Below are 27,542 nucleotides of genomic sequence, written 5' to 3'. Positions count from 1 at the left end.
TGGTGCTCATATTTAGGCACCAGGGAAAATCTGCACTAAGTGCTATTTGATAAAGGGCACTGCAGGCACCCTTTCTAGAATAGCACTTGGAGCGGATCCCCCACAACTTTGGGTGTAAAACCTGACACGCAAGTTGGGAGTGTAAACCTGCTACTCTGTAACACTGGACCTAAATATTTAGAATGACCCAGATCTACCTATGGTCCTCCCCACTTTTGGGTTGCACACGAGACACATTGAGTGCATATTATAGAATAGCACATAGGCAGATGCGTGTGTGAATCCAAATTAGTGACAGTTAACTCTGATAATTGGTTGTTAGAACCCAGTTGACTAGTTTACACACGTATCTGGGCTCTGCACCCAAATTTGAATCCAGTGGTTAGTGGATACTAATTCTAGCATTAACTACACAGAATGAAATGCGGCAGAGAATAGGCACCTTGCAGTTAATACATTGTAACCTACCACATGTTAACTGTTAAAGGAGCGAATAACATGGAGAAGTTAATGTCACCTCACATTATTATCTGCATTGCCGTTAACATGTTATAAGTGTATTTATCTGTGTTAACTGTATGGGAAGATACTGGGCATGTCTTTAACAGTTTAACAGGGAGGCTTTATAGTTATTGCATGTTGTTTTTTGCAGCTGATACGTGGTTGCAGCAAAATTTTAATAACTTTAAAAGGGGTAGCCATATTAGTCTGGTATAATAAAATTGGCAGAGGCAGGTGGTACCTTAGATAAACTAATCAAAGTATTGAGCCAAGTCCTACATTTACAGCATTTGTTCTGACCCCTTGAGAGAAACCTCCCATTGGTAACTAGAAAAACTGGTTGAAGGATAGGAAACAGAGAGTGGGGTTAAATGGGCAGTATTCACAATGGAGAAGGGTAGTTAGTGGGGTTCCTCAGGGGTCTGTGCTAGGACCGCTGCTTTTTAATATATTTATAAATGATTTAGAGATGGGAGTAACTAGCGAGGTAATTAAATTTGCTGATGACACAAAGTTATTCAAAGTCGTTAACTCGCGACAGGATTGTGAAAAATTACAAGAGGACCTTACGAGACTGGGAGACTGGGCGGCTAAATGGCAGATGACGTTTAATGTGAGCAAGTGCAAGGTGATGCATGTGGGGAAAAAAGAACCCGAATTATAGCTACGTCATGCAAGGTTCCACGTTAGGAGTTACGGACCAAGAAAGTGATCTGGGTGTCGTCGTCGATAACACACTGAAACCTTCTGCTCAGTGTGCTGCTGCGGCTAGGAAAGCGAATAGAATGTTGGGTATTATTAGGAAAGGTATGGAAAATAGGTGTGAGGATGTTATAATGCCGTTGTATCACTCCATGGTGTGACCGCACCTTGAGTATTGTGTTCAATTCTGGTCGCCGCATCTCAAGAAAGATATAGTAGAACTGGAAAAGGTGCAGCGAAGGGCGACTAAAATGATAGCGGAGATGGGACGACTTCCCTATGAAGAAAGACTAAGGAGGCTAGGGCTATTCAGCTTGGAGAAGAGACGGCTGAGGGGAGACATGATAGAGGTATATAAAATAATGAGTGGAGTGGAACAGGTGGATGTGAAGCGTCTGTTCACACTTTCCAAAAATACTAGGACTAGGGGGCATGCGATTAAACTACAGTGTAGTAAATTTAAAACAAATCGGAGAAAATTTTTCTTCACCCAACGTGTAATTAAACTCTGGAATTCATTGCCTGAAAATGTGGTGAAGGCGGTTAGCTTAGCAGAGTTTAAAAAGGGGTTGGACGGTTTCCTAAAGGACAAGTCCATAAACCGCTACTAAACGGACTTGGAAAAATCCAAAATCCCAGGAATAACATGTATAGAATGTTTGTACGTTTGGGAAGCTTGCCAGGTGCCCTTGGCCTGGATTGGCCGCTGTCGTGGACAAGATGCTGGGCTCGATGGACCCTTGGTCTTTTCCCAGTGTGGCATTATGTCACGCCTAGTAACCCACAGGAGGTGAGCCCCTGCGCCGAACAGAGTTTGGCAGCCGGACAATCCTGATCTTACCTGAAGAGTAGGACAGCAACTCCTCAGGAGGTCTGGGGTGTGTAGATCCAGGCGAGACTTCCAGGGCAGATGGTAAGCAGGAGCAAAGTCCAAGACCAGACAAAGTCTCAGGGCAGGTGGCAAACAAGAGCAAAGTCCAGGTCCAGGCAAGGTTTCAGGGCAGGCGGCAAACAAAAGCAGAGTCCAGGTCCAGGCAGGTTTCAGGGCAGGCGGCAAACAAAAGCAAAGTCCAGGTACAGGCAAGTTTCAGGGCAGGCGGCAAACAAAAGGAAGAGGAAACTGCTCGCCTTCTTTCTTCCTCTAAGTGCACCACCTGTTCCTCTGACCCCATTCCCACCAATCTGCTTACCAACATCTCTCCTACAGTTAACCCCTCAATCTGTCACATCCTCAACCTCTCTCTCTCCACTGCTACTGTCTCTGACACCTTCAAGCACGCTGTAGTCACTCCACTTCTTAAAAAACCATCACTTGACCCCACCTGTCCCTCCAATTACCGCCCCATCTCCCTTCTACCCTTCCTCTCCAAATTACTTGAACGCGCTGTCCACAGCCGCTGCCTTGATTTCCTCTCCTCTCAGGCCATCCTTGATCCGCTTCAATCCGGCTTTCGCCCACTACACTCAACAGAAACAGCTCTCTCCAAAGTCTGCAATGAACTGTTCCTTGCCAAATCCAAAGGTCACTACTCCATCCTTATCCTCCTCGACTTATCTGCCGCCTTCGACACCGTCAATCATAATTTACTTCTTGACACACTGTCCTCATTTGGATTCCAGGGCCCCGTCCTCTCCTGGTTCTCCTCGTGTCTTTCCCAACGCACCTTCAGAGTATTTTCTAATGGCTCTTCTTCCACCCCTGTCCCGCTCTCTGTTGGGGTTCATCAAGGATCTGTCCTTGGACCGCTTCTTTTCTCAATATACACCTCTTCCCTGGGCTCACTGATCTCATCACATGGTTTCCATTACCATCTCTATGCCGATGACACCCAGCTCTACTTCTCCACTCCCGACATCACAGTCGAAACCCAGGCCAAAGTCTCGGCCTGCCTCTCAGATATCGCCGCCTGGATGTCCAACCGTCATCTGAAACTGAACATGGCAAAGACTGAGCTCCTTGTCTTCCCACCCAAACCCTCCTCTCCTCTTCCCCCACTCTCTGTCTCTGTTGACAACGCCCTCATCCTCCCCGTCTCGTCAGCCCGCAATCTCGGAGTAATTTTTGACTCCTCCCTCTCCTTCTCTGCCCATATCCAGCAGACAGCTAAGACCTGTCGCTTCTTCCTCTATAATATTAGCAAAATCCGCCCATTCCTCTCTGAACAGACCACCCGAACCCTCGTCCACTCACTCATTACCTCTCGTCTTGACTATTGCAACCTTCTCCTTGCTGGTCTCCCGCTTAGCCACCTATCCCCCCTTCAATCTGTCCAAAATTCCGCTGCACGTCTTATCTACCACGTGAACCGATACTCTCATATCACCCCTCTCCTCAAGTCGCTTCACTGGCTCCCGATTCGCTACCGTATGCAGTTCAAGCTTCTCCTAATGACCTTCAAATGCACTCAATCTGCAGCCCCCCATTACCTCTCTACCCTCCTCTCCCCCTATGTCCCCACCCGTAACCTCCGCTCTCAGGACAAATCACTCCTATCTGTACTCTTCTCCACCACCGCTAACTCCAGACTCCGTCCCTTCTGCCTCGCATCACCTTATGCCTGGAACAGACTCCCCGAGCACATACGCCATGCGCCCTCCCTGCCCATCTTTAAGTCCTTACTCAAAACCCATCTCTTCTCCCTTGCTTTTGGCACCTAACCACCTTCCCTATTCATGATACACTGACTACATAGTTTGTTACCTTTAGATTGTAAGCTCTCTTGAGCAGGGACTGTCCTTCCCCATGTTTTAACTTGTACAGCGCTGCGTAACCCTAGTAGCGCTATAGAAATGCTAAGTAGTAGTAGTAGTAAAGTCCAGGTCCAGGCAAGTTTCAGGGCAGGCGGCAAACAAAAGCAGAGTCCAGATCCAGGCAAGGTTTCAGGGCAGGCGGCAAACAAAAGCAAAGTCCAGGTCCAGGCAAGTTTCAGGGCAGGCGGCAAACAAAAGCAGAGTCCAGGTCCAGGCAAGGTTTCAGGGCAGGCGGCAAACAAAAGCAGAGTCCAGGTCCAGGCAGGTTTCAGGGCAGGAACAGTCCGAGAGAAAAACCCAACGCCACAGAATCCACAATGGTAGAAGCCGAAGCAATAAGAGTTCTAACTTGCTGTTCCTAAATAGCCCTCCCCATCAGGAGGACAGGTAACAGCTGAAAGGAGGCGGAGCCACCAACAACCGTGACTCAACAGCCCCGGATTGGCCGGCCAGAAGCAGGAGGCAGAGTCAGCCGCGATCGGCCAATCCGGACGTTGCGGGGAGTGACTTCATCCTTCGGAGGCTCCGCACCTGCAAAGGATCCCTTTCTCGGGGAACGCCGGCCCTGTCCACCTGGCCGGCGTCTCCCTGCCGCCACCGAAGCGGAGCGGAGGGCCGGAGCAGCCCAGACCGCTGACAGGACTCCACTGGTGCGACGCAGGGGCCTGGCGCCTGACCGCCTCTCCTGGCCAACACTCCCTGTGGCACCCCGACGGAGGAGCGGCACAGGTGAGGGACGCGACACATTACTTATGTACTTATGTGTTTCCAATATCCGTGTGGGTGCCCACCTATCTAAGAGTGATCATCCCACCATATGGTTTGATATAAGGGCAAAGGCGGAGTGCGGACGCACAGAACGCAAAGTACTGGATTTCAGACGTACTGATTTTGATATAATGGAGGAATACCTGAAGAAGGAGATATTGGCATGGGAAGGTGTAGGAGAAGTGGAAAATCAGTGGTCCAAGCTAAAGGCTGCTCTAAATATGGCGACTGATCTTTACGCAAGGAATGTAAACAAAAATAAGAGAAACAGGAAGCCTATATGATCCTCCAAACAAGTAGCTGAAAAAATAAGAGCTAAATTGGCTTTGTTCAAGAAATACAAAAGAATGTAATGAGAGGATCATGGAAAAGATTATCGGATTAAACTTGAAGAGGCGAAGAGGGAAATATGACTATTGAAAGCGCGAGCGGAAGAAAAAAATGGCTAAAGATGTAAAGAGAGGTGATAAGACCTTTTTCAGATATATTGGAGAAAGGAGAAAAGATAAGAATGGAATTGCGAAACTGAAAGATAATGAGAATGGCTATGTGGAGATTGAGGAGGATAAAGCAAACATTCTAAACAATTTCTTCTCTTCAGTGTTCACGGAGGAAAATCCTGATGAAGGGCCGAAGTTGGCTGCCGAGGGAATATCTGGGAATGGAGTGGATACTGCGCCTTTTATGGAAGAAATAGTTTATAAACAGCTGGAGAATCTGAAGGGGTCAAAGCTATGGGGCCGGATGGGATACGTTCCAGGATACTAAGGGAGCTCAGAGAGGTCCTGGTAGGACCTCTTAAAGATTTATTTAATAGATCTTTGGAGATGGGAGAGGTTCCGAAAGATTGGAGACGAGCGGATGAGGTCCACAAAAATGGAGACAGGGAAGAAGTGAGAAACTACAGACCGGTAAGTCTCACGTCGGTGGCAGGAAAAATAATGCAGTCACTGCTGAAAGAAAGGAGCGTGGGACACCCCCCCACCCCAGTGGATCTCTTTGCTACTCCACTCAACCACAAGGTCCCTCAGTTCTGTTCCAGACTTAAGGCCCACGACAGACTAGCATCGGATGCCTTCCTTCTTCATTGGGGGACAGGTCTTCTGTATGTGTATCCTCCCATACCTCTAGAGGGAAAGACTTTGTTGAAACTCAAGACCGCGGAACCATGATCCTCATTACGCCCTACTGACCGCGTCAGATTTGGATCCCTCTTCTTCTGGAGTTGTCCTCCGAGAAACCGTGGAGATTGGAGTGTTTTCCCACCCTCATCACTCAGAAAGAGGGATCGATTCTACATCCCGACCTCTGGCTCTCACGCCCTTGATGTTGAGAGCGTAGAATTCACTTCCTTGGGTCTTTCAGAGGGTGTTTCCCAAGTCTTGATGGCTTCCAGGAAAGATTCCACTAAATGGTGTTATTCTTTTAAATGGAGGAGGTTTGCCATCTGGTGTGAGAGCAAGGCCCTAGATCCCCTTTCTTGTCCTATACAGACCCTGCTTGAGTACATTCTACACTTGTCAGAGTCTGGTCTCAAGACCAACTCCTTAAGGGTTCACCTTAGTGCAATTAGTGCTTATCATCAACGTGTAGAAGGTAAGCCTATCTCTGGACAGCCTTTAGTTGTTCGCTTCAGGAGAGGTTTGCTTTTATCAAAGCCCCTTGTCAAACCTCCATCGGTGTCTTGGGATCTCAACGTTGTTCCCACCCAGCTGATGAAAGCTCCTTTTGAGCCACTGAATTCCTGCCATCTGAAGTACTTGACTTGGAAGGTCGTTTTCTTGGTGGCTGTTACTTCAGCTCGTAGGTTCAGTGAGCTTCAGGCCTTAGTAGTGGATGCACCTTATACTAAGTTCCATCACAGCAGCATAGTCCTCCGCACACACCCTAAGTTCCTGCCAAAGGTGGTGTCTGAGTTCCATCTGAACCAGTCAATTGTCTTGCCAACATTTTTCCTGTCCTGCTGCCTACCCTGGCGAAAGCAGCTTGCACACCTTGGACTGCAAGAGAGCTTTGGCCTTTTACATAGAGCGCACAAAGCCCTTTAAACAGTCCGCCCAGTTTCTTGTTTCTTTTGATCCCAACAGAAGGGGAGTTGCCATCGGTAAACGCACCATTTCCATTTGACTAGCATTTCCTTTGCTTATTCCCAGGCTGGGTTGACTTTAGTGGGTCATGTCACTGCTCACAATATAAGAACCATGGCTGCGTCGGTGGCCCACTTGACGTCAGCCTCCATTGAAGAGATTTACAAGGTTGCAATGTGGTCTTCAGATCACACATTCACATCTCATTACTGCCTTGAGCAGGACACTCGACTTGATAGTCGGTTTGGGCAGTCAGGGTTGCTGAATCCGTTTGGGGTCTAGAATCCAATTCCACCCTCCTAGGCCCGTTTTTATTCTGTTCCAGGCTGCACTCTCAGCTAGTTTGTATATAGTTTCAGGTTAATCTGCGTTATGTCCTCGCCGTTGCAAGGCCCAATTGATCACTGTTTGTTGTTATGGGTGAGCCTGGATGCAAGGGATTCCCCATTTGTGAGAATTGGATGCCTGCTTGTCCTCGGAGAAGGCAAAGATACTTACCTGTAGCAGGTATTCTCATAGGACAGCAGGCTTCACATTCTCACAATCCCGCCCACTTCCCCTTGGACTTATTTCTTACTAATTCATTACAGTTTTATGCTATTCTATTAAACTGAAATGAAGCGGATATGCTGCGGACGGGAAGGCACTCCACGCATGCACGGTGAGACGTGGCTCGCAATCAGAAGGCTTTAAAACTTTTTTCTTTGCTGGCTATTATGCCGAATCCCAGACAACGCGGATAGTCTACCCATTTGTGAGAATGTGAAGCCTGCTGTCCTTGGAGAATATCTGTTACAGGTAAGTATTTTTGCTTTATAGTAGCATTAGCATCATCAATACATATACATAAAACATACCCACATCCTCACATTTATGTTTAATTATTTATATTCTGCTTTAACCTCAGCAGATCATGAGGTCGTTTATCATTTATTAATTTAATATACCGCTAAGTAAGCATATATCAAATTGGTTTACAATACATCTATAAAAGGGGGAAAAAAAAGAAAAGAACTCCATTATTCAGTAGGAAATAAAAGTCAAATTAAAGGCTCAGCCAAGCCAGACACAAACAATTGCACAAACGATTATACAACAAACAACATGATCCTTCGGTGTATCAACACTTAAAGCCAATCAATCAGAAACAAAGTCAGTATTTGGCAGTCTCACCTGCTAATACCCGAAGATGCACACTAGAAAAGTTAGTTGAAAGAAATAGGATGTTAAGGAGGCACGGAATTGAGTGTATGATTTCTCAAGTTGGAGATGAAATGTACATAATCATGAACTCTGCTACTACCATCCCTCTGCCAAGCAGTCTTTACATCTGAACATTTTTAATGACTTTAATAAATGTAGGTAACTGATTATATGCATTCTGCTGTGGTAGTGTTACATGATAAGAACATAAGAATTGTCATACTGGGTCAGCCCAAAGGTCCATGAAGCTCGTATCCTGTTTTATGTAGTGGCTAATTCATGTTTCAAGTACTTAAGTACATAAGTACATAAGTAATGCCATACTGGGAAAAGACCAAGGGTCCATTGAGCCCAGCATCTTGTCCACGACAGCGGCCAATCCAGGCCAAGGGCACCTGGCAAGCTTTCCAAACGTACTAACATTCTGTACATGTTATTCCTGGGATTTTGGATTTTTCCAAGTCCGCTTAGTAGCGGTTTATGGACTTGTCCTTTAGGAAACTGTCCAACCCCTTTTTAAACTCTGCTAAGCTAACCGCCTTCACCACATTTTCCGGCAATGAATTCCAGAATTTAATTACACGTTGGGTGAAGAAAATTTTTCTCAGATTTGTTTTAAATTTACTACACTGTAGTTTCATCGCATGCCCCCTAGTCCTAGTATTTTTGGAAAGCATGAACAGACGCTTCACATCCACCTGTTCCACTCCACTCATTATTTTATATACCTCTATCATGTCTCCCCTCAGCCGTCTCTTCTCTAAGCTGAATAGCCCTAGCCTCTTTAGTCTTTCTTCATAGGGAAGTCGTCCCATCCCCGCTATCATTTTAGTCACCCTTCGCTGCACCTTTTCCAATTCTACTATATCTTTCTTGAGATGCGGCGACCAGAATTGAACACAATACTCAAGGTGCGGTCGCACCATGGAGCGATACAACGGCATTATAACATCCTCACACCTATTTTCCATACCTTTCCTAATAATACTTGACAGGATCCCAAAGAGTAGATAGATTCTTTGGCTCTTATCCCATGGGATAAGCAGTGGATTTCCCCAAGACTACCTTTTTAAATAATGGTTTATGGACTTTTGCACCAGACATTTGTCCAAGTTTTTATAAAATCAGCTAGGCTAACTGCTTTTACCACATCTTCCAGGATAGGAAGGTATGTGTAAGCTTGGTTCTAGGTATTGCCCATTGTTAGTAAAATCTCTTATACTGAAATACCAGCCCAGACCTCCAAAAAGAGGAACTCTGCACGGACAGTCCCAAATGATTGCAACACCAAGCTTGTTTTTTGCATAACTTTTGTTACTGTACCTGATCTAAGATTATCAACAAGCAGCATCACATAATCCATAACCAAATAGAATTTACATTTTTTAAAATTTATTTTTGACCATGTTTTTAGAGTTTTATATTAATATTTCCTTTGATTGTACAGTACGAAACCATTAATGATCTATATTTTACCATGTTGCTGAAACTCACCGTTCTACTCTCCCTAGCTCAAAGGATACGTAGTGTCAAATATTGCACAATTGTCCTTAAAGATTACTGAACCATCTAGCCTGAATGTTCCATTATCCACAAACTCTACCTATCACTTAAACGTCCAAAGAACTTCTTAAGACTTAGAAAAATGTAAACACCCAGATCCAGCTAAGCCTAACATCCAGTTCCATAACAAGAAACAGCATGATGGGCCAGTCATGCCCAACTATTTTCTAAGGAGCTTCCCAAGAGTTTATCCCTTTTAGGTCACCCTGCAGAGGTTTTCTGCTAGAGGTTCCCACTATAATCAGTGGGCCACATTTTAAGGTTGACTTGCAGTGACATTGGTGGGAAGCAGCAGATTTCAGTGGCCCTGGAGACCACTTCAACTAGAGTGACAAATACTGGCATATCTTTCCATGTGGAGGGGAGCAAGGTGACAGAGCTGTTTTCCTCTAATGCAGCATCCTTGTTGGAAGTTGAGTGTTCTGTGGTCTTAAAGAGACAACTCAAATTCCAGAAAAGTTGCAGCAGCACACTGAGTAGAAGTTTTCAACGTATCATCAACGATGACACCTAGATCCCTTTCTTGGTCTGTGACGCCTAACGTGGAATCTTGCATGACATAGCTATAATTCAGGTTCCTCTTTCCCACATGCCTCACTTTGCACTTGCTCACATTAAACATCATCTGCCATTTAGACGCCCAGTCTCCCAGTCTCATGAGGTACTTTGTCAAACGCCTTCTGAAAATCCAGATACCTTTTTCTTCACTCAACGTGTAATTAAACTCTGGAATTTGTTTCCAGGGAATGTGGTAAGGCTGTTAGCTTAGCGGAGTTTAAAAAAGGTTTGAATGGCTTCCTAAAGGATAAGTCCATAGACCATTATTAAATGGACTTGGGGAAAATCCACTATTTCTGGGATAAGCAGTATAAAATGTTTTGTACTTTTTTGGGATCTTGCCAGGTATTTGTGACCTAGATTGGCCACTGTTGGAAACAGGATGCTGGGCTTGATGGACCTTTGGTCTTTCCCAGTATGGCAATACTTATGTACTTATGTAAGTAGCCTACTATGCAGTTCCGAGATAGACATCTGTAAGGGACTCCAGCCAAATATGTAGAGTTTTACAGTATTGAGTAGACTAACCCCTCCTTGAGAGAGAGTTAACATAGTGGCGCAGCTGAAAGTATGCAAAGCTATCTGTGGGCTTAGCCCATGCAGTCTGAAGTAAATCCAGAAAGACCAAAAAGCTTAGCCTCGCTGTCTAAAAGCTGAGCCAAACAATGTATTCTCTCTCTTTCCCATCGAAGAAATATGGCTGAATCCCTGCCCGGGGGAAGTCCACATTTTTCCAAATAGGGAAGCGATCCATAACCTGGGGATCCTGTCCTCACAAATGTGCAGTGATATGCCACAGGCTTGACTATCAGGGTGGCCAAAATCTTCTGTTGCTTGATAGGAGAGCCTATAGCCCCCAATATTCCAGTAAACCACTTTCAACACATTAAGAGATTCCTGGTAAAAGCAGGTAGCTAGCAGATAGTGGCACATTATCAAACCAGAGGGTATGTCCTATGCTCTACTCACTCCAAAACATCTGGATATATAGCACATAGCCAAAGCTCTGTCAGGATATCCACACCCCCTCCACCCCATTTCCAAAGTAAAGCAAATCAACCCTCTATACCATCCCCCCTCCCTTTAGCTAGCCCACCCCTACCAAAACTTTTCATCATCAATATCGGCCTTTATTGGGCCAGTCTGTAAAGATGCTGCACCTCCCCCCAACCTACTTATAAGTTAAGCATTTTCGGAAGCCAGATTTCTAAGAATCCCACTATGTTTGTCTCAAGCAGGGATTCTGGGAGGCCAATCAGTCTTAGATTATATCAACGAGATCGATTTTCCAAATCATCGATCTTGCTCTCAAGTTCTGCTACCTTTTTAAAGAGAAGCTGCTAAGTCTGCATAGACTGGCGAGTCATATCATCCAACACACTAGTACAATGGTTCCCAAACCTGGTCCTAGAGAGAGAGATTTTCATGTAGTGGAGGCAGTGCATGCAAATCTCTCTCATGAATATTAATTGTGGGTATCCTGAAAACCTGACTGGCTGGGGTGCCTCCAGGACCAAGTTTGGGAATAACTGCACTAGTAGTTTGAAGCTGAGCATCCAGTTCTAATTTCAGGCTGTCAATATACTCATGAGCCTCTTCTGTCCAATCATACAGCTGCTGGAGTTTTTTTGACAAGCGCAGCCGTGACCTCGGCCGTGATCTCCGCCATCCATGTGAAGTCGACTGAGGGACTCGATGGGGAGCTCCGATCTGCTATCGTGGGCTCCTGTGATCGTAGTTTATCTCATTCTTTACACAATACTTTAGAGGCCATATCGATGTCCCAGCTACCTGGAAAACGCACCAGTGATGTCCAGAGTAAACCAAATTTGTAGAAAGTATAGCCAAACCCGAGTAAGAGGTAGAGGTTAAGAACTTAGTTGAATTGAGAGAGGCGCGGAGGAGCTGCAGTATTCAGCGTCCGCTCCTGCCCATCGTGTCTTCAGAGGTTTGTTTTAACAAATCCCCCCTTTCAGACCTCTGCCTGTGTCAGGGGACTTCAATGTCGTCCTTACTCAGCTGATTGAAAGCTCTTTTTGAGCCATTCGATTCTTGTCCACTGAATTACTTGACCTGGAATGTCTTGCTTTTGGTGGCAGTTACTTCAGTTTGCAGGATAAGTGAGCTTCAGTTCTTAGTAGAGGATCCACCTTACACAAAATTCCATCATAACAGAGTAGCTCTCCGCACGCACCATAAGTTTCTGCCTAAAGTAGTGTCGGAGTTCCATCTAAATCAGTCAGTCGCTCTTCCAACATTCTTTCCCAAACCTCATGCCCATCCTGGAGAAAGTGCACTATACACTGGACTGCAATCAAGCATTGGCCTTTTACCTGGAATGGACTAGGTCCTATAGACATGTAGTATGAATTGCAGAACACCTAATCACCGTATTGGTAAACAAAAACCCAGTGACCATGTTCACCTAATATAGCAAAGAACAAATCATTAAGAAGCTTCAAACAGCTCAAAATACAGCAGCCAGACTCATATTTGGAAAAGCAAAATACGAAAGTGCCAAACCCCTAAGAGAAAAACTACACTGGCTCCCATTAAAAGAACGAATTGCGTTCAAAGTGTGCACCCTAGTCCACAAAATTATTTATGGGGAAGCCCCGATCTACATGTCAGACCTTATAGACTTGCCTACTAGGAATGCAAAAAAATAATCACGCACATTCCTCAATCTCCACTATCCTAACTGTAAAGGGCTAAAACATAAATCCACATACGCGACCAGTTTCTCATACATCTGCACGCAGATATGGAATGCACTACCGAAGGCCATAAAAACAACGCAAGACCTAACCATCTTCCGAATGCTACTGAAAACGGATCTTTTCAAGAAGGCATACAACAAACATAGATCTTAAATACTAAATAACAACACTATGAAAGATCTATACAAAACTGAAATCTTACCACATGACTGTATAACCTCTTTGCTAGTAATGACTAAGCCAGTGATGGGCAACCTTTTGAGCTTGGTGTGTCAAAATTCACCAAAAAACCAAGCATAACTCGGGTGGTGTGTCACTTCAAGAAAAATCACTGCTACTAGGACCGCCCCCGGGCCCCCCCTACCCGAGATCGCTGCCCACCCGAGGTCGCCGGGCCCCCCCTCCACCCGCTACCGGGCCCGGAACTAACCTTAAAGTCTCCTTTCACGTTGCAGCAAGCAGCAGCAGGGCAGACCTCTCCTCCTTCCTTCTGTGCTCCGCCCTCGCGGACGTTACGTCAGGCGAGGTCAGGACACGGAAGGAAGGAGTGGCCTGCCCTGCTGCTGCTTGCTGCGACGTGAAAGGAGGCTTTAAGGTTAGTTTCCGGGAGCGAGGAGGGAGGGCGGACCACACTGCGGCGGCGCCACGTGCCATCGAAAATGGCTACGCGTGTCAGTGCTGACACGCGTGTCATAGGTTCGCCATCAGGGGACTAAGCACTACCACTTTAAACCTTATGTTGAATAAGGAATATCTGTAGTCGCTGACCTAATGTATACTACAATCCAAGCTATTACTCAGGAACCTTCTTGCAGCACCATAACATATTCTGCTTTACCATGTATGTATACACATGATATATATATATATATGTACCACAACCTTTTCCATATATGTTATGCTCCATGTATGTCACCATGCATGTCTGCACCTTAACGCAATACCATGTATAATTCTCTTACCTGGAAATGGCAACCGCCATTACGGCAAACGTATGTCAACATGTATGTTGCACCTTAACGCAACACCATTTGTAATTCTATTACCCGGAAATGGCAACCGCCACTACGGCAAATGTAAGCCACATTGAGCCTGCAAAAAGGTGGGGAAATGTGGGATACAAATGCTAGAAATAAATAAATAAATAAATAAATAGCAGTTGTCTGGACTCGTGGCTAAGGGTACATTTGGAACTACAGATCTATCCGGGTTCTTTCTGCTGGCAGTTTCCCAATAAACACTGTGCCAATATGTGAAATATATTTTTTTATATATGATAATAAATATAATGCTTAGTGGAAAAAGAAAGTAAACACACAGTAAATTCCAGTAGAATAGTACAAAAGATCTCTCTCTCTCTCTCTGTCTAAATCTCATAGAGAGTTATACAAATATCTTCATATAAATATATTTTCTCCGAGGACAAGCAGGCTGCTTGTTCTCACTGATGGGTGACGTCCACGGCAGCCCCTCCAATCGGAAACTTCTCTAGCAAAGTCCTTTGCTAGTCCTCGCGCGCCCGCGCGCACCGCGCATGCGCGGCCGTCTTCCTGCCCGAAACCGGCTCGAGCCGGCCAGTCTTCTTTTGTCCGCACTCGGTACGGTCGTGTTTCGCCGTGTCGAGCCCCGGAAAGTCGACCTCGCGCGTCCAAATTTTTTTTGACGTGTTTTTTCTTCGGAAAAGTCTTTAAAAGTGTCGGGAAGTGCTCCGGAAACCCCCCCCCCCGGGTTTCGTGTCAACCCCTTCCCGTACTTCCAGCTTTTGCCCCGATAAGTTTTCTTTCGTCGTCGGGGTAGGCCTCTTTTCGGCCTCGGTCGAGATTTTCTCCCTTAAAAATTTTTGGTGCTCTTTTTCCGTCATTTCGGATTTTGACTTCACCGGCGTGATTTTTCCGCCCATGACATCGAAGCCTTCCAGCAGCTTCAAGAAGTGCACCCAGTGCGCCCGGGTAATCTCGCTCACTGATCGACACTCGTCGTGTCTTCAGTGTCTGGGGGCCGAGCACCGCCCTCAGAACTGTAGTCTGTGTTCCCTGCTTCAAAGGCGGACTCAGGTAGCGAGATTAGCCCAGTGGAACGTGTTGTTCTCGGGCTCTTCGTCGGCATCGGTACCGGGATCTTCGAGTGCATCGACGTCGTCAGCGTCCAGACCATCTTCCTCGGCCGCCACTACATCGAGTGCATCGAGGCATCGGGCCTCTGCATCGGCGCCAAGGTATCGGGCGACTGCATCGACGTCGGTGGTACCGGGACCTCGTTTGCTGATGTCGTCGGACGGTGGTGCATCGTCAGGAGTGCAGGTGAGGGCTGTCCATTCCCCTGCTGGTGGCGGTGAGCCTTCGGGTGGGTCCCCCCTGGGTCCCCCCCTACCCTGAGGGCTCCTGCGGTACAGCCCCCCCGAGATCGACCTCCTTCGACCTCGGCCCCGAGGAAGCGACGGCTGGATTCTACGTCCTCCTCGTCGGTGCCGGGGAGCTCCGGTGACATGCTTTGGAAGAAGTCGAAGAAGCATCGACACCGGTCGCCTCCCCGCGTCGGCACCGAGAGCTCTGGGTCGCCGAGGGAGTCGGCACCCAGCAGGCATCGGCACCGAGAGGACCGCTCACCCTCTGTTCAGGAGGTGTCGATGCGCTCCACTCTGGACAGCCCGGAACAGCCTCCTCGCCCGGAACAGGTTCTGACGTCGACGCCTGCATCGACCTCTTTGCCTTTCTCTGCAGCCGCTCTGAACGAGAGCCTCCGGGCCGTTCTCCCAGAGGTTCTGGGAGAGCTGTTGCGCCCTACCCCTCCGGTACCGGCGGTGCTTGCGCCTCCGGTACCGTCGAGCGTGGCGCCGGCTGGCCCATTGCCCGGGGTGAGGTCCCCGACGTCGGTACCGCGTGCGGTGCCGACTGCGGCCACCTCCCAGGAAGGCTCCCCGACTACTTCGGCGGAGGGAGCTTCGCCGATGCGGGCGAGGGAGTCTACCTCTCGACGCCCCCATTGTGGACGTGGCTCCACCGAGTCGAGCCGGGCGAGGTTGCAGACACAGGTTCGTGAACTTGTGTCTGACACCGAGGGTGAGGCCTCGTGGGAGGAAGAGGAAGACCCCAGATATTTCTCTGACGAGGAGTCTGAGGGTCTTCCTTCTGATCCCACTCCCTCTCCTGAAAGACAGCTTTCTCCTCCTGAGAGTCTGTCTTTCGCTTCCTTTGTCCGGGAGATGTCTACGGCCATCCCCTTCCCGGTGGTTGTGGAGGACGAGCCCAGGGCTGAAATGTTTGAGCTCCTGGACTATCCTTCTCCACTTAAGGAAGCGTCCACTGTTCCCTTGCACCATGTCCTAAAAAAGACATTGCTTGCGAACTGGACCAAGCCACTAAGTAATCCCCACATTCCCAAGAAGATCGAGTCCCAGTACCGGATCCATGGGGACCCAGAGCTGATGCGCACCCAGTTGCCTCATGACTCTGGAGTTGTGGATTTGGCCCTAAAGAAGGCTAAGAGTTCTAGGGAGCATGCTTCGGCGCCCCCAGGCAAAGACTCTAGAACCTTAGACTCCTTTGGGAGGAAGGCCTACCATTCTTCTATGCTCGGGCCAAAATCCAGTCTTACCAGCTCTACACGAGCATACACATGCGGAACAATGTGCGGCAGTTGGCGGGCTTGGTTGATGCTCTTCCCCCTGAGCAAGCCAAGCCTTTTCAGGAGGTGGTCAGGCAGCTGAAGGCGTGCAGAAAATTCCTGGCCAGAGGGGTGTATGACACCTTTGATGTTGCGTCCAGGGCCGCTGCTCAAGGTGTGGTGATGCGCAGGCTCTCATGGCTGCGTGCCTCCGACCTGGAGAATAGACTCCAGCAGCGGATTGCGGACTCTCCTTGCCGTGCGGACAATATTTTTGGAGAGAAGGTCGAGCAGGTGGTAGAGCATCTCCACCAGCGGGACACCGCATTCGACAAGTTCTCCCGCCGGCAGCCTTCAGCCTCTACCTCTACAGGTAGAAGATTTTTTGGGGAAAGGAGGACTGTTCCCTACTCTTCTGGCAAGCGTAGGTACAATCCCCCTTCTCGACAGCCTGCGGCCCAGGCTAAGCCCCAGCGCGCTCGCTCTCGTCAGCAGCGTGCGCCTCAGCAAGGCCCCGCGGCTCCCCAGCAAAAGCAAGGGGCGAGCTTTTGACTGGCTCCAGCAGAGCATAGCCGACATCCAAGTATCAGTGCCGGGCGACCTGCCGGTCGGGGGGAGGTTGAAAGCTTTTCACCAAAGGTGGCCTCTCATAACCTCCGATCAGTGGGTTCTGCAAATAGTCCGGCAAGGATACACCCTCAATTTGGCTTCAAAACCTCCAAATTGTCCACCAGGAGCTCAATCTTACAGCTTCCAGCACAAGCAGGTACTTGCAGAGGAACTCTCCGCCCTTCTCAGCGCCAATGCGGTCGAGCCCGTGCCATCCGGGCAAGAAGGGCTGGGATTCTATTCCAGGTACTTCCTTGTGGAAATGAAAACAGGGGGGATGCGTCCCATCCTAGACCTAAGGGCCCTGAACAAATATCTGGTCAAAGAAAAGTTCAGGATGCTTTCCCTGGGCACCCTACTTCCCATGATTCAGGAAAACGATTGGCTATGCTCTCTGGACTTGAAGGATGCCTACACACACATCCCGATACTGCCAGCTCACAGACAGTATCTGCGATTTCAGCTGGGCACACGTCACTTCCAGTACTGTGTGCTACCCTTTGGGCTCGCCTCTGCGCCCAGGGTGTTCACAAAGTGCCTGGCTGTAGTAGCAGCGGCACTTCGCAGGCTGGGGGTGCACGTGTTCCCGTATCTCGACGATTGGCTGGTGAAGAACACGTCCGAGGCAGGAGCCCTGCAGTCCATGCAGATGACTATTCGCCTCCTGGAGCTACTGGGGTTTGTAATAAATTACCCAAAGTCCCATCTTCTCCCAGTGCAGAGACTCGAATTCATAGGAGCTCTGCTGGATTCTCGGACTGCTCGCGCCTATCTCCCAGAGACAACAACTTGTTGTCCCTCGTCTTGCGGGTGCGAGCGTCCCAGCAGATCACAGCTCGGCAGATGTTGAGATTGCTGGGCCACATGGCCTCCACAGTACATGTGACTCCCATGGTCCGCCTTCACATGAGATCTGCTCAATGGACCCTAGCTTCCCAGTGGTTTCAAGCTGCTGGGGATCTAGAAGACGTGATCCACCTGTCCACGAGTTTTCTCGAATCCCTGTATTGGTGGACGATTTGGTCCAATCTGACACTGGGACGTCCTTTCCAAATTCCTCAGCCGCAAAAAGTGCTGACTACGGATGCGTCTCTCCTGGGGTGGGGAGCTCATGTCGATGGGCTTCACACCCAAGGAAGCTGGTCCCTCCAGGAACGCGGTCTACAGATCAATCTCCTGGAGTTGCGAGCGATCTGGAACGCTCTGAAGGCTTTCAGAGATCGGCTGTCCCACCAAATTATCCAAATTCAGACATACAACCAGGTTGCCATGTATTACATCAACAAGCAGGGGGGCACCTGTGGTCAGGAAGCCGTCAGCATGTGGCTCTGGGCTCGCCGTCTCGGCATGGTGCTCCAAGCCACATATCTGGCAGGCGTAAATAACAGTCTGGCCGACAGATTGAGCAGGATCATGCAACCTCACGAGTGGTCGCTCAACTCCCGAGTGGTGCGCCAGATCTTCCAAGCGTGGGACACCCCCTTGGTGGATCTCTTCGCATCTCGAGCGAATCACAAAGTCCCTCAGTTCTGTTCCAGGCTTCAGGGCCCCCGGCAGACTGGCATCGGATGCCTTCCTCCTGGATTGGGGGGAGGGTCTGCTGTATGCTTATCCTCCATTCCTCTGGTGGGGAAAACTTTGTTGAAACTCAAGCAAGACCGAGGCACCATGATTCTGATTGCTCCTTTTTGGCCGCGTCAGATCTGGTTCCCTCTTCTTCTGGAGTTATCCTCCGAAGAACCGTGGAGATTGGAGTGTTTTCCGACCCTCATCACGCAGGGACGAAGGGGCTCTTCTGCATCCCGGCCTCCGGTCCCTGGCTCTCACGGCCTGGATGTTGAGAGCGTAGACTTTGCCTCTTTGGGTCTGTCAGAGGGTGTCTCCCGCATCTTGCTTGCTTCCAGGAAAGATTCCACTAAGAGGAGTTACTTCTTTCTGTGGAGGAGGTTTGCCGTCTGGTGTGACAGCAAGGCCCTAGCTCCTCGCTCTTGTCCTACACAGACCCTGCTTGAATACCTTCTGCACTTGTGTGAGTCTGGTCTCAAGACCAACTCTGTAAGAGTTCACCTTAGTGCAATCAGTGCATACCATTACCATGTGGAAGGTAAGCCGATCTCAGGACAGCCTTTAGTTGTTCGCTTCATGAGAGGTTTGCTTTTGTCAAAGCCCCCTGTCAAGCCTCCTACAGTGTCATGGGATCTCAATGTCGTTCTCACCCAGCTGATGAAACCTCCTTTTGAGCCACTGAACTCCTGCCATCTGAAGTACTTGACCTGGAAGGTCATTTTCTTGGTGGCAGTTACTTCAGCTCGTAGAGTCAGTGAGCTTCAGGCCCTGGTAGCCCAGGCCCCTTACACCAAATTTCATCATAACAGAGTAGTCCTCCGCACTCACCCTAAGTTCTTGCCAAAGGTCGTGTCGGAGTTCCATCTGAACCAGTCAATTGTCTTGCCAACATTCTTTCCCCGTCCTCATTCCTGCCCTGCTGAACGTCAGCTGCACACATTGGACTGCAAGAGAGCATTGGCCTTCTACCTGGAGCGGACACAGCCCCACAGACAGTCCGCCCAATTGTTTGTTTGTTTTGATCCCAATAGGAGGGGAGTGGCTGTAGGGAAACGCACCATATCCAATTGGCTAGCAGATTGCATTTCCTTCACTTACGCCCAGGCGGGGCTGGCTCTTGAGGGTCATGTCACGGCTCATAATGTTAGAGCCATGGCGGCGTCGGTAGCCCACTTGAAGTCAGCCTCCATTGAAGAAATTTGCAAAGCTGCGACGTGGTCATCTGTCCACACATTCACATCTCATTACTGCCTGCAGCAGGATACCCGACGCGACAGTCGGTTCGGGCAGTCAGTTCTTCAGAACCTGTTTGGGCTTTAGGATCCAACTCCACCCCCTGAGGGCCCTGTTTGTTCTGTTCCAGGCTGCACTCTCAGTTAGTTGGTAAATTTTTTAGGTCAATCTCAGTTATGTCCTCGCCGTTGCGAGGCCCAATTGACCATGATTGTTGTTTTGAGTGAGCCTGGGGGCTAGGGATACCCCATCAGTGAGAACAAGCAGCCTGCTTGTCCTCGGAGAAAGCGAATGCTACATACCTGTAGAAGGTATTCTCCGAGGACAGCAGGCTGATTGTTCTCACAAACCCGCCCGCCTCCCCTTTGGAGTTGTGTCTTCCCTTGAAGTGTATTGTCTTGCTACATACTGGACTGGCTGGCTCGAGCCGGTTTCGGGCGGGAAGACGGCCGCGCATGCGCGGTGCGCGCGGAGGACTAGCAAAGGACTTTGCTAGAGAAGTTTCCGATTGGAGGGGCTGCCGTGGACGTCACCCATCAGTGAGAACAATCAGCCTGCTGCCTCGGAGAATACCTTCTACAGGTATGTAGCATTCGCTTTATTGTCATTGCTGAGAAATATACCCAAGAGCCAATCAGCCAAATAATTGGATAAATAAACCATGTCCCTGAATCCAAGCCAGCCTTTGGTAACAAGCAATAGAAGTCTAACTCCCCACTGTAGAAGTAAAGACTTGCTTCTTCACTGATCTCTGGATAGATGAAATGATCTTTCTTTCAGCTATAGCTTTGAACAGCAAGCTGATTTTTAAAGAGATAACCTTATTGCTTCTTTAGCCCAGGTAGCACTGGTCAGCTGTAGGTCCCTGCCAGAGGAGAAGGCAGAGAGGCTAGTTCTGTAGAGTCTTTCTTTGTCCAGCAAAGGATTGTTGTTGTGATTGTTATTTTTATACGTTTTGGCATTTGATGTCTTCACAAATAGAGCAGATAAAAGGACAGAAATCTAATCATTCCAGTACCAGCAATAGCCCCCGTTCAAGCTCCAGCCAGATTTCTCCTAATATTCCTAATGTCCATATTCCTCAGGTGATTCTTTTGGACTAATCAGGCTATGCATTCTTGGTGTCAGAATGGTCTGACACAGTAATGCAATACTTGTGTTTTTATGACCTGAACAGAAATGTTTCTAAGGGCAGGATGGGGAGGTGTTAGTGTTTATAAACTTTTTATTTAAATAAAATGTGACCTGTATAGCAAAGAGTAAATGTGTATGTGCACTATCTGTGGAGGTCATTTTCAGAAGGTATGATGTGGGTGAGCCACCCTTGCCAAGCACTAGTACTGATTCTCTTCCTCTTGGCTTACAGCTTTTACGAGAATTGAAGCACCCCAATGTCATCGCTTTACAGAAGGTGTTCCTTTCTCACAGTGATAGGAAAGTGTGGCTACTCTTTGATTATGCCGAGCACGATTTATGGGTAAGTGGACATCCTTCTACATCCTTCTCTGTTAGAGGGGCAGCCTTATATACCAGTTTTTCTTTAGAAATCCACCTTTTTTACAGATTAACTGGCTGTGCTGCAGCTCTGTCTCTACATTTTAGACTTAGATCCCTCCACCCACCCTTCTACCCACCCACCCCTAGGGTGATAGTTCTTATATACCCTCCCAAGCAACCTAATCTGCCTAATCTGCCTGCAGATAACTGCTCTGTCTCTGTGTTCAGGCTCTTCACCTCCCTTCCTCCCACATTTTTCAAACATAGTGGGTGTGACTTGTTCTTACTGGGCAGTGCCTACCTGCCTGCTGCCTACCATTCCAGTTTTAAGCCTCTAGTCCAGCTTTCCCGCTCTATTACTACTACTACTATTTAGCATTTCTATAGCGCTACAAGGCGTACGCAGCGCTGCACAAACATAGAAGAAAGACAGTCCCTGCTCAAAGAGCTTACAATCTAATAGACAAAAAATAAATAAAGTAAGCAAATCAAATCAATTAATGTGAATGGGAAGGAAGAGAGGAGGGTAGGTGGAGGCGAGTGGTTACAAGTGGTTACGAGTCTATCTATTGCTTAACACCTCAGTCACTACATATACACCCGTAACACCTCAGTTACTACTTATGGCCCCTTTACACATTCTCTTCCTTGCCCTGTCCCTTCCTAATCTTTTTCCCCTCCCCCTACCGCTGTCTACCACTGGAACTCACTCCCCACCCATGTCCTCTCCCATCTTGCTCACTACTGCATTACCCTACTCACCCCCGTCCCTCACCACCTCACCATCTCTCCTGTCCCCCTCCTCCTTCCTAGCTCTCAACCTTCAACACTTCCTTCCTGCCATTAACCCATCCCCATTCCTCCTAAGCACATCCCGTCTTCGTCGCCTTTGTCGCCCTACCTCCCCCACCCTCCTCCGCACTCTCTTGCTCCTCCTCCTGCTATCCGCAGGAGACATCAATCCCAATCCAGATCCCCTACCCCTGTCCTCGTCCTATCCATGCAAACGTTTCCGGGATGTCTCCAATCTCATATCTATTCCCCTCCTCCCCCCCTCTTCCCTCCCCTTCTCATGTGCACTGTGGAATGCCCACTCGGTCTGCAACAAACTTCTCTTCACCCACGATCTCTTCATCTCTCATTCCCTTCACCTGCTTGCCCTAACTGAAACCTGGCTCTCCCCTGATGACTCTGCCTCAGTTGCGGCTCTATGCCATGGAGGCTATCTCTTCTCCCACACTCCCCGCCTAGTTGGCCGCGGAGGAGGCGTCGGGTTACTACTCTCGTCCTCCTGTAGTTTCCAACCCCTCCTCCTACCACAGTCTCACTGCTTCTCATCCTTTGAAGTCCACTCCATCCGTCTATTCTACCCGTTGCCTCTCAGAGTGGCAGTCATTTACCGCCCCCCTGATAGATCCCTCTCTTCCTTCCTCACCGACTTCGATGCCTGGCTTTCTGTTTTTCTTGACCCCTCATCTCCATCCCTCATTCTCGGAGACTTTAACATACACGTTGATGACCCGTCCAACTCTCACGCTTCTCAGTTCCTCACTCTAACATCCTCCTTCAACCTCTAGCTGTGTTCCACCACCCCTACTCACCGTGATGGCCATTGCCTTGACCTCGTCCTCTCCTTTTCCGGCTCACCCTCCAATTTCCACACCTCAGCTCTTCCTCTCTCTGATCATCATCTGATCACCTTCACACTTCTTTACCCTCCCCCTCAGCCCCGCCCAACATTGACCACTACTTCCAGGAATCTCCAGGCTATTGACCCTCCCACCTTATCATCTAGTATTTCTAATCTCCTCCCCTCCATCATGTCCTCCAAGTCTGTCGACGAGGCTGTCTCCGCTTACAATGCCACTCTCTCCTCTGCTCTGGACACCCTTGCACCATCCACCTCCCGTCCCACAAGGCGTACTAATCCCCAGCCCTGGCTGACCCCTTGCATCCGTTACCTTCGCTCCTGCGCCCGATCTGCTGAACGCCTGTGGAGGAAATCTCGCACCCATTCAGATTTCCTTCACTACAAATTCATGCTATCCTCCTCCAGTCCTCACTATTCCTTGACAAACAGGACTATTACACCCAATTGACTAATTCTCTCAGCTCTAACCCTCGTCGTCTCTTCGCCACCCTTAGCTCCCTCCTCAAAGTGCCCTCCGCTCCCACCCCCCCTCGCTCTCTCCTCAATCACTGGCTTACTACTTCCGCGACAAGGTGCAAAAGATCAACCTTGAGTTCACTACCAAGCCACCTCCTCCTCTTCACCCTTCAACCCTCTCCCTCAACCAACCAACCCAGACCTCCTTCTCCTCCTTTCCTGATATCTCCGAGGAGGAAACCGCCCGCCTTCTTTCCTCCTCAAAATGCACCACTTGTTCCTCTGATCCCTTCCCCACCAACTTACTTAACACCATCTCTCCTACTATCACCCCCTCCATCTGTCATATCCTCAACCTCTCTCTCTCCACTGCATCTGTCCCCGACACCTTCAAGCATGCCGTAGTCACGCCACTCCTCAAAAAACCATCACTAGACCCTACCTGTCCCTCCAACTACCGCCCCATCTCCCTCCTACCCTTCCTCTCCAAGATACTTGAGCGTGCAGTCCACAGCCGCTGCCTTGATTTTCTCTCCTCTCATGCCATCCTCGATCCGCTTCAATCCGGTTTCGCCCTCTTCACTCGACAGAAACAGCACTCTCTAAAGTCTGTAATGACCTGTTCCTTGCCAAATCCAGAGGCCACTACTCCATCCTCATCCTCCTGGATCTATCCGCTGCTTTTGACACTGTCAATCATGACTTACTTCTTGCCACACTGTCCTCATTTGGGTTCCAGGGCTCTGTCCTCTCCTGGTTCTCCTCCTATCTCTCCCACCGCACCTTCAAAGTTCACTCTCATGGATCTTCCTCCACCCCCATCCCCTTATCTGTTGGTGTTCCCCAGGGATCTGTCCTTGGACCCCTTCTCTTCTCAATCTACACCTCTTCCCTGGGCTCCCTGATCTCATCTCATGGTTTCCAGTATCATCTCTATGCTGATGACACCCAACTGTATCTCTCCACACCAGACATCACCGCGGAGACCCAGGCAAAGGTATCGGCCTACTTATCCGACATTGCTGCCTGGATGTCCAACCGCCACCTGAAACTGAACATGTCCAAGACTGAGCTTATCGTCTTTCCACCAAAACCCACTTCTCCTCTTCCTCCACTTTCTATCTCAGTTGATAACACCCTCATCCTCCCCGTCTCATCTGCCCGCAACCTCGGAGTCATCTTTGACTCCTCTCTCTCCTTCTCTGCGCATATCCAGCAGATAGCCAAGACCTGTCGCTTCTTCCTCTTTAACATCAGCAAAATTCGCCCTTTCCTCTCTGAACACACCACCCGAACTTTCGTCCACGCTCTCATTACCTCTCGCCTGGACTACTGCAACTTACTCCTCACCGGCTTCCCACTTAGCCATCTATATCCCCCCTTCAATCTGTTCAGAACTCTGCTGCACGTCTCATATTTCGCCAGAACCGATATACTCATATCACCCCTCTCCTCAAGTCACTTCACTGGCTTCCGATCAGATACCGCATTCAATTCAAGCTTCTCCTTCTTACCTACAAATTCACTCAGTCTGCTGCCCCTCACTATCTTTCTACCCTCATCTCCCCTTACGTTCCCGCCGTAACCTCCGTTCACAGGATAAATCCCTCCTCTCAGTACCCTTCTCCACCACCGCCAACTCCAGGCTCCGCTCATTCTGCCTCGCCTCACCCTATTCTTGGAACAACCTTCCTGAGCCCTTACGCCAAGCCCCCTCCCTGCCCGTATTCAAGTCTTTGCTTAAAGCCCACCTCTTCAATGCTGCGTTCGGCACCTAACCCTTACCGTTCAGTGAATCCAGACTGCCCCAATTTGACTGCCCCTATTGGACCGACCGTTCACTTGTCTATTAGATTGTAAGCTCTTTGAGCAGGGACTGTCTCTCTTTGTTAAATTGTACAGCGCTGTGTAACCCTAGTAGCGCTCTAGAAATGTTAAGTAGTAGTAGTAGTACATAGTAACATAGTAAATTATGGCAGATGACCTGTATGGTCCATTCAGCCAGAGTTGTACCTGCCATTTAGAGCCACTTAACACCCTCTGTACCTTGCTTTAAAGTGTGAAGCTAATTTAATTTTGCTTTGATTCCATGCTGTTTCTGAATGCGGATCCTTTATGTTTATACCACCCTTCACTGGTTTTGTCCTCACCATCTTCCCCGGGAGGGTATTCCAGGCATGCACAACTCTCTCCTTGAAAAAGTTACTCCTAAGTCTACTACTCTGCACCCTCAGTTCATTTCCTATAGTCTGCTTTTCCTTTATCTCTGAAAAAGATGTTTGTTTCCTTAGCATCCATACCAGACCATTCCAGAACATGTGGATGTTGTGTCTGCCGACTTGTGGATGGAGACAGAAAAATAAAGTAGTTCTGTATGATTTGCCCCTTAAAGGCACTGTGCATCCTTAGAATACCCAGTATTTTTCTGTTCTCAGCAGATGGTGCAACATGCAGGTTCTGGGCTGGTTAGGCCCAGTAGGCTCCAAAGCCATTTTTTTTGTTATGTGAGCTAGGCTGCTTCTCTACATCTGAATATAGAACTACAAGAGATAATAATTATATAGAAAATACTTGGATGGGTTATGTCCCTTTCCTTTCACTCCCCTTATCCCAGAGATGGGTCACTTGGGGTTGAGGCATCTCTTCAGGAGGGTCAGAAGGTGACACGAAGTCAGCTTCTTGTCCAATTCAAGCACTGGATTTCAGTTGAACGCATAGAGCCCTTAACTGTGAATTTGAGGCTTGATGGGAACACTTCAGCTATAAGTCCCTTCCTTCCTTTCTTCTGCTACCCTCTTGCTTTGGCAGTTTGAAAATTTCCTTTGAACACAGCAAGTATACATGTTTCTATTTTTATTTGTGTCTTGAGTCAGTGGGTGGTGGTGGTGCCAGGTGGAGAACGTTATCGATTGATCCTCCCTGATGGAAGCCCAGGTGCCTTTAGTTTCTTCTGCCACCTAGTGCACCATATGTCTGTTGCCTTTGGGGTTCTGTGGAACTTGACTTGCTTCTTTTTTTTTTTTTTCAAGAGCTGCAGCGGCAATCATTTAAATTTTTCATGCCTGAATCTCTTGAACAGCAGCCAAGAACATCTTTCCTGCTTAGTATTTCCTCTTACAGACTGTGAAGCAATTTTGGTTTTATGTCTTGGACAGCTGTCTTTTCCTTTTCCTGCATGTGAGTTACAGTTTGTGTAACATTCTGCTGCGTGTTCAGTGTTTCCTAAATAAACAGAATTACAATAGTCTAGCTGAGTCAGTATCAGACTCTGTACCAAGAGAATGTAATGATCCTCCCAAAAACTTACTTGTGCAAATTACTTATCTGTGGTTTGAACAATAAAGTAGAATCTAAGATAATGCCTGGAACCCTAGAAATATGATCAACTTGCAAGTGTTCATCAACACCCAAAATAATTTTATCTAGAAGAGTCTCCTGATAGTGACCAAACCACAGAACTTTGGTTTGTTTGAATTTAATTTCAGGGAGTATATCATCGCTTAATGTTTTTTTCTCCGAGGACAAGCAGGCTGCTTGTTCTCACTGATGGGTGACGTCCACGGCAGCCCCCTCCAATCGGAAACTTCACTAGCAAAGGCCTTTGCTAGCCCTCGCGCGCCGATGCGCACTGCGCATGCGCGGCTGTCTTCCCGCCCGAACCGGCTCATGTTCGTCAGTCTTCTTTTGTCCGCGCTCGGGACAGTCGTGTTTTGCCGCCGTTTCGTGCCCCTCAAGTTGACCTCGTGCGTCTTCGCGATTTTCGCTAAAAAAAAAAAAGAAGAGACCGATCCCTTTCCCGTGTTTCCAGCTTTTTCCCCGCGTAAGTTTCCTTTCGCTTTCGGGACCGGCCTATTTGGCCTCGGTACGGGTTTTTTCTCCCTTTTTTTTGGTGCCTTTCGTCATCATCGCGAATTTTGATTTCGCCGGCGTGATTTTTCCGCCCATGTCATTGAAGTCTTCCAGCGGCTTCAAGAAGTGCACCCAGTGCGCCCGGGTAATCTCGCTCACTGATAGGCACGCTTCGTGTCTTCAGTGTCTGGGGGCTGGGCACCGCCCGCAGGCCTGCAGTCTTTG

At 48.5% G+C, this 27,542-nt stretch overlaps 1 protein-coding gene across 1 annotated transcript in view; it reads left to right on the top strand.

Moving 5' to 3' along the window:
* CDK19 (cyclin dependent kinase 19) overlaps nt 1-27,542 on the top strand; it is a 391,521-nt gene that overhangs the window by 88,125 nt on the left and 275,854 nt on the right. Inside the window, exon 3 of the mRNA XM_030199212.1 lies at nt 21,231-21,341. Within this exon, the coding sequence (XP_030055072.1) occupies nt 21,231-21,341 (111 nt within the window). The remainder of the gene's footprint in view (nt 1-21,230; nt 21,342-27,542) is intronic.

The sequence above is a fragment of the Microcaecilia unicolor genome, chromosome 3 (assembly GCF_901765095.1).
Source record: "Microcaecilia unicolor chromosome 3, aMicUni1.1, whole genome shotgun sequence".
NCBI classification, from domain to species: domain Eukaryota; kingdom Metazoa; phylum Chordata; class Amphibia; order Gymnophiona; family Siphonopidae; genus Microcaecilia; species Microcaecilia unicolor.
Note: the sequence above shows the minus strand (reverse complement) of the source record. Positions and strands in the feature narration are given on the sequence as shown.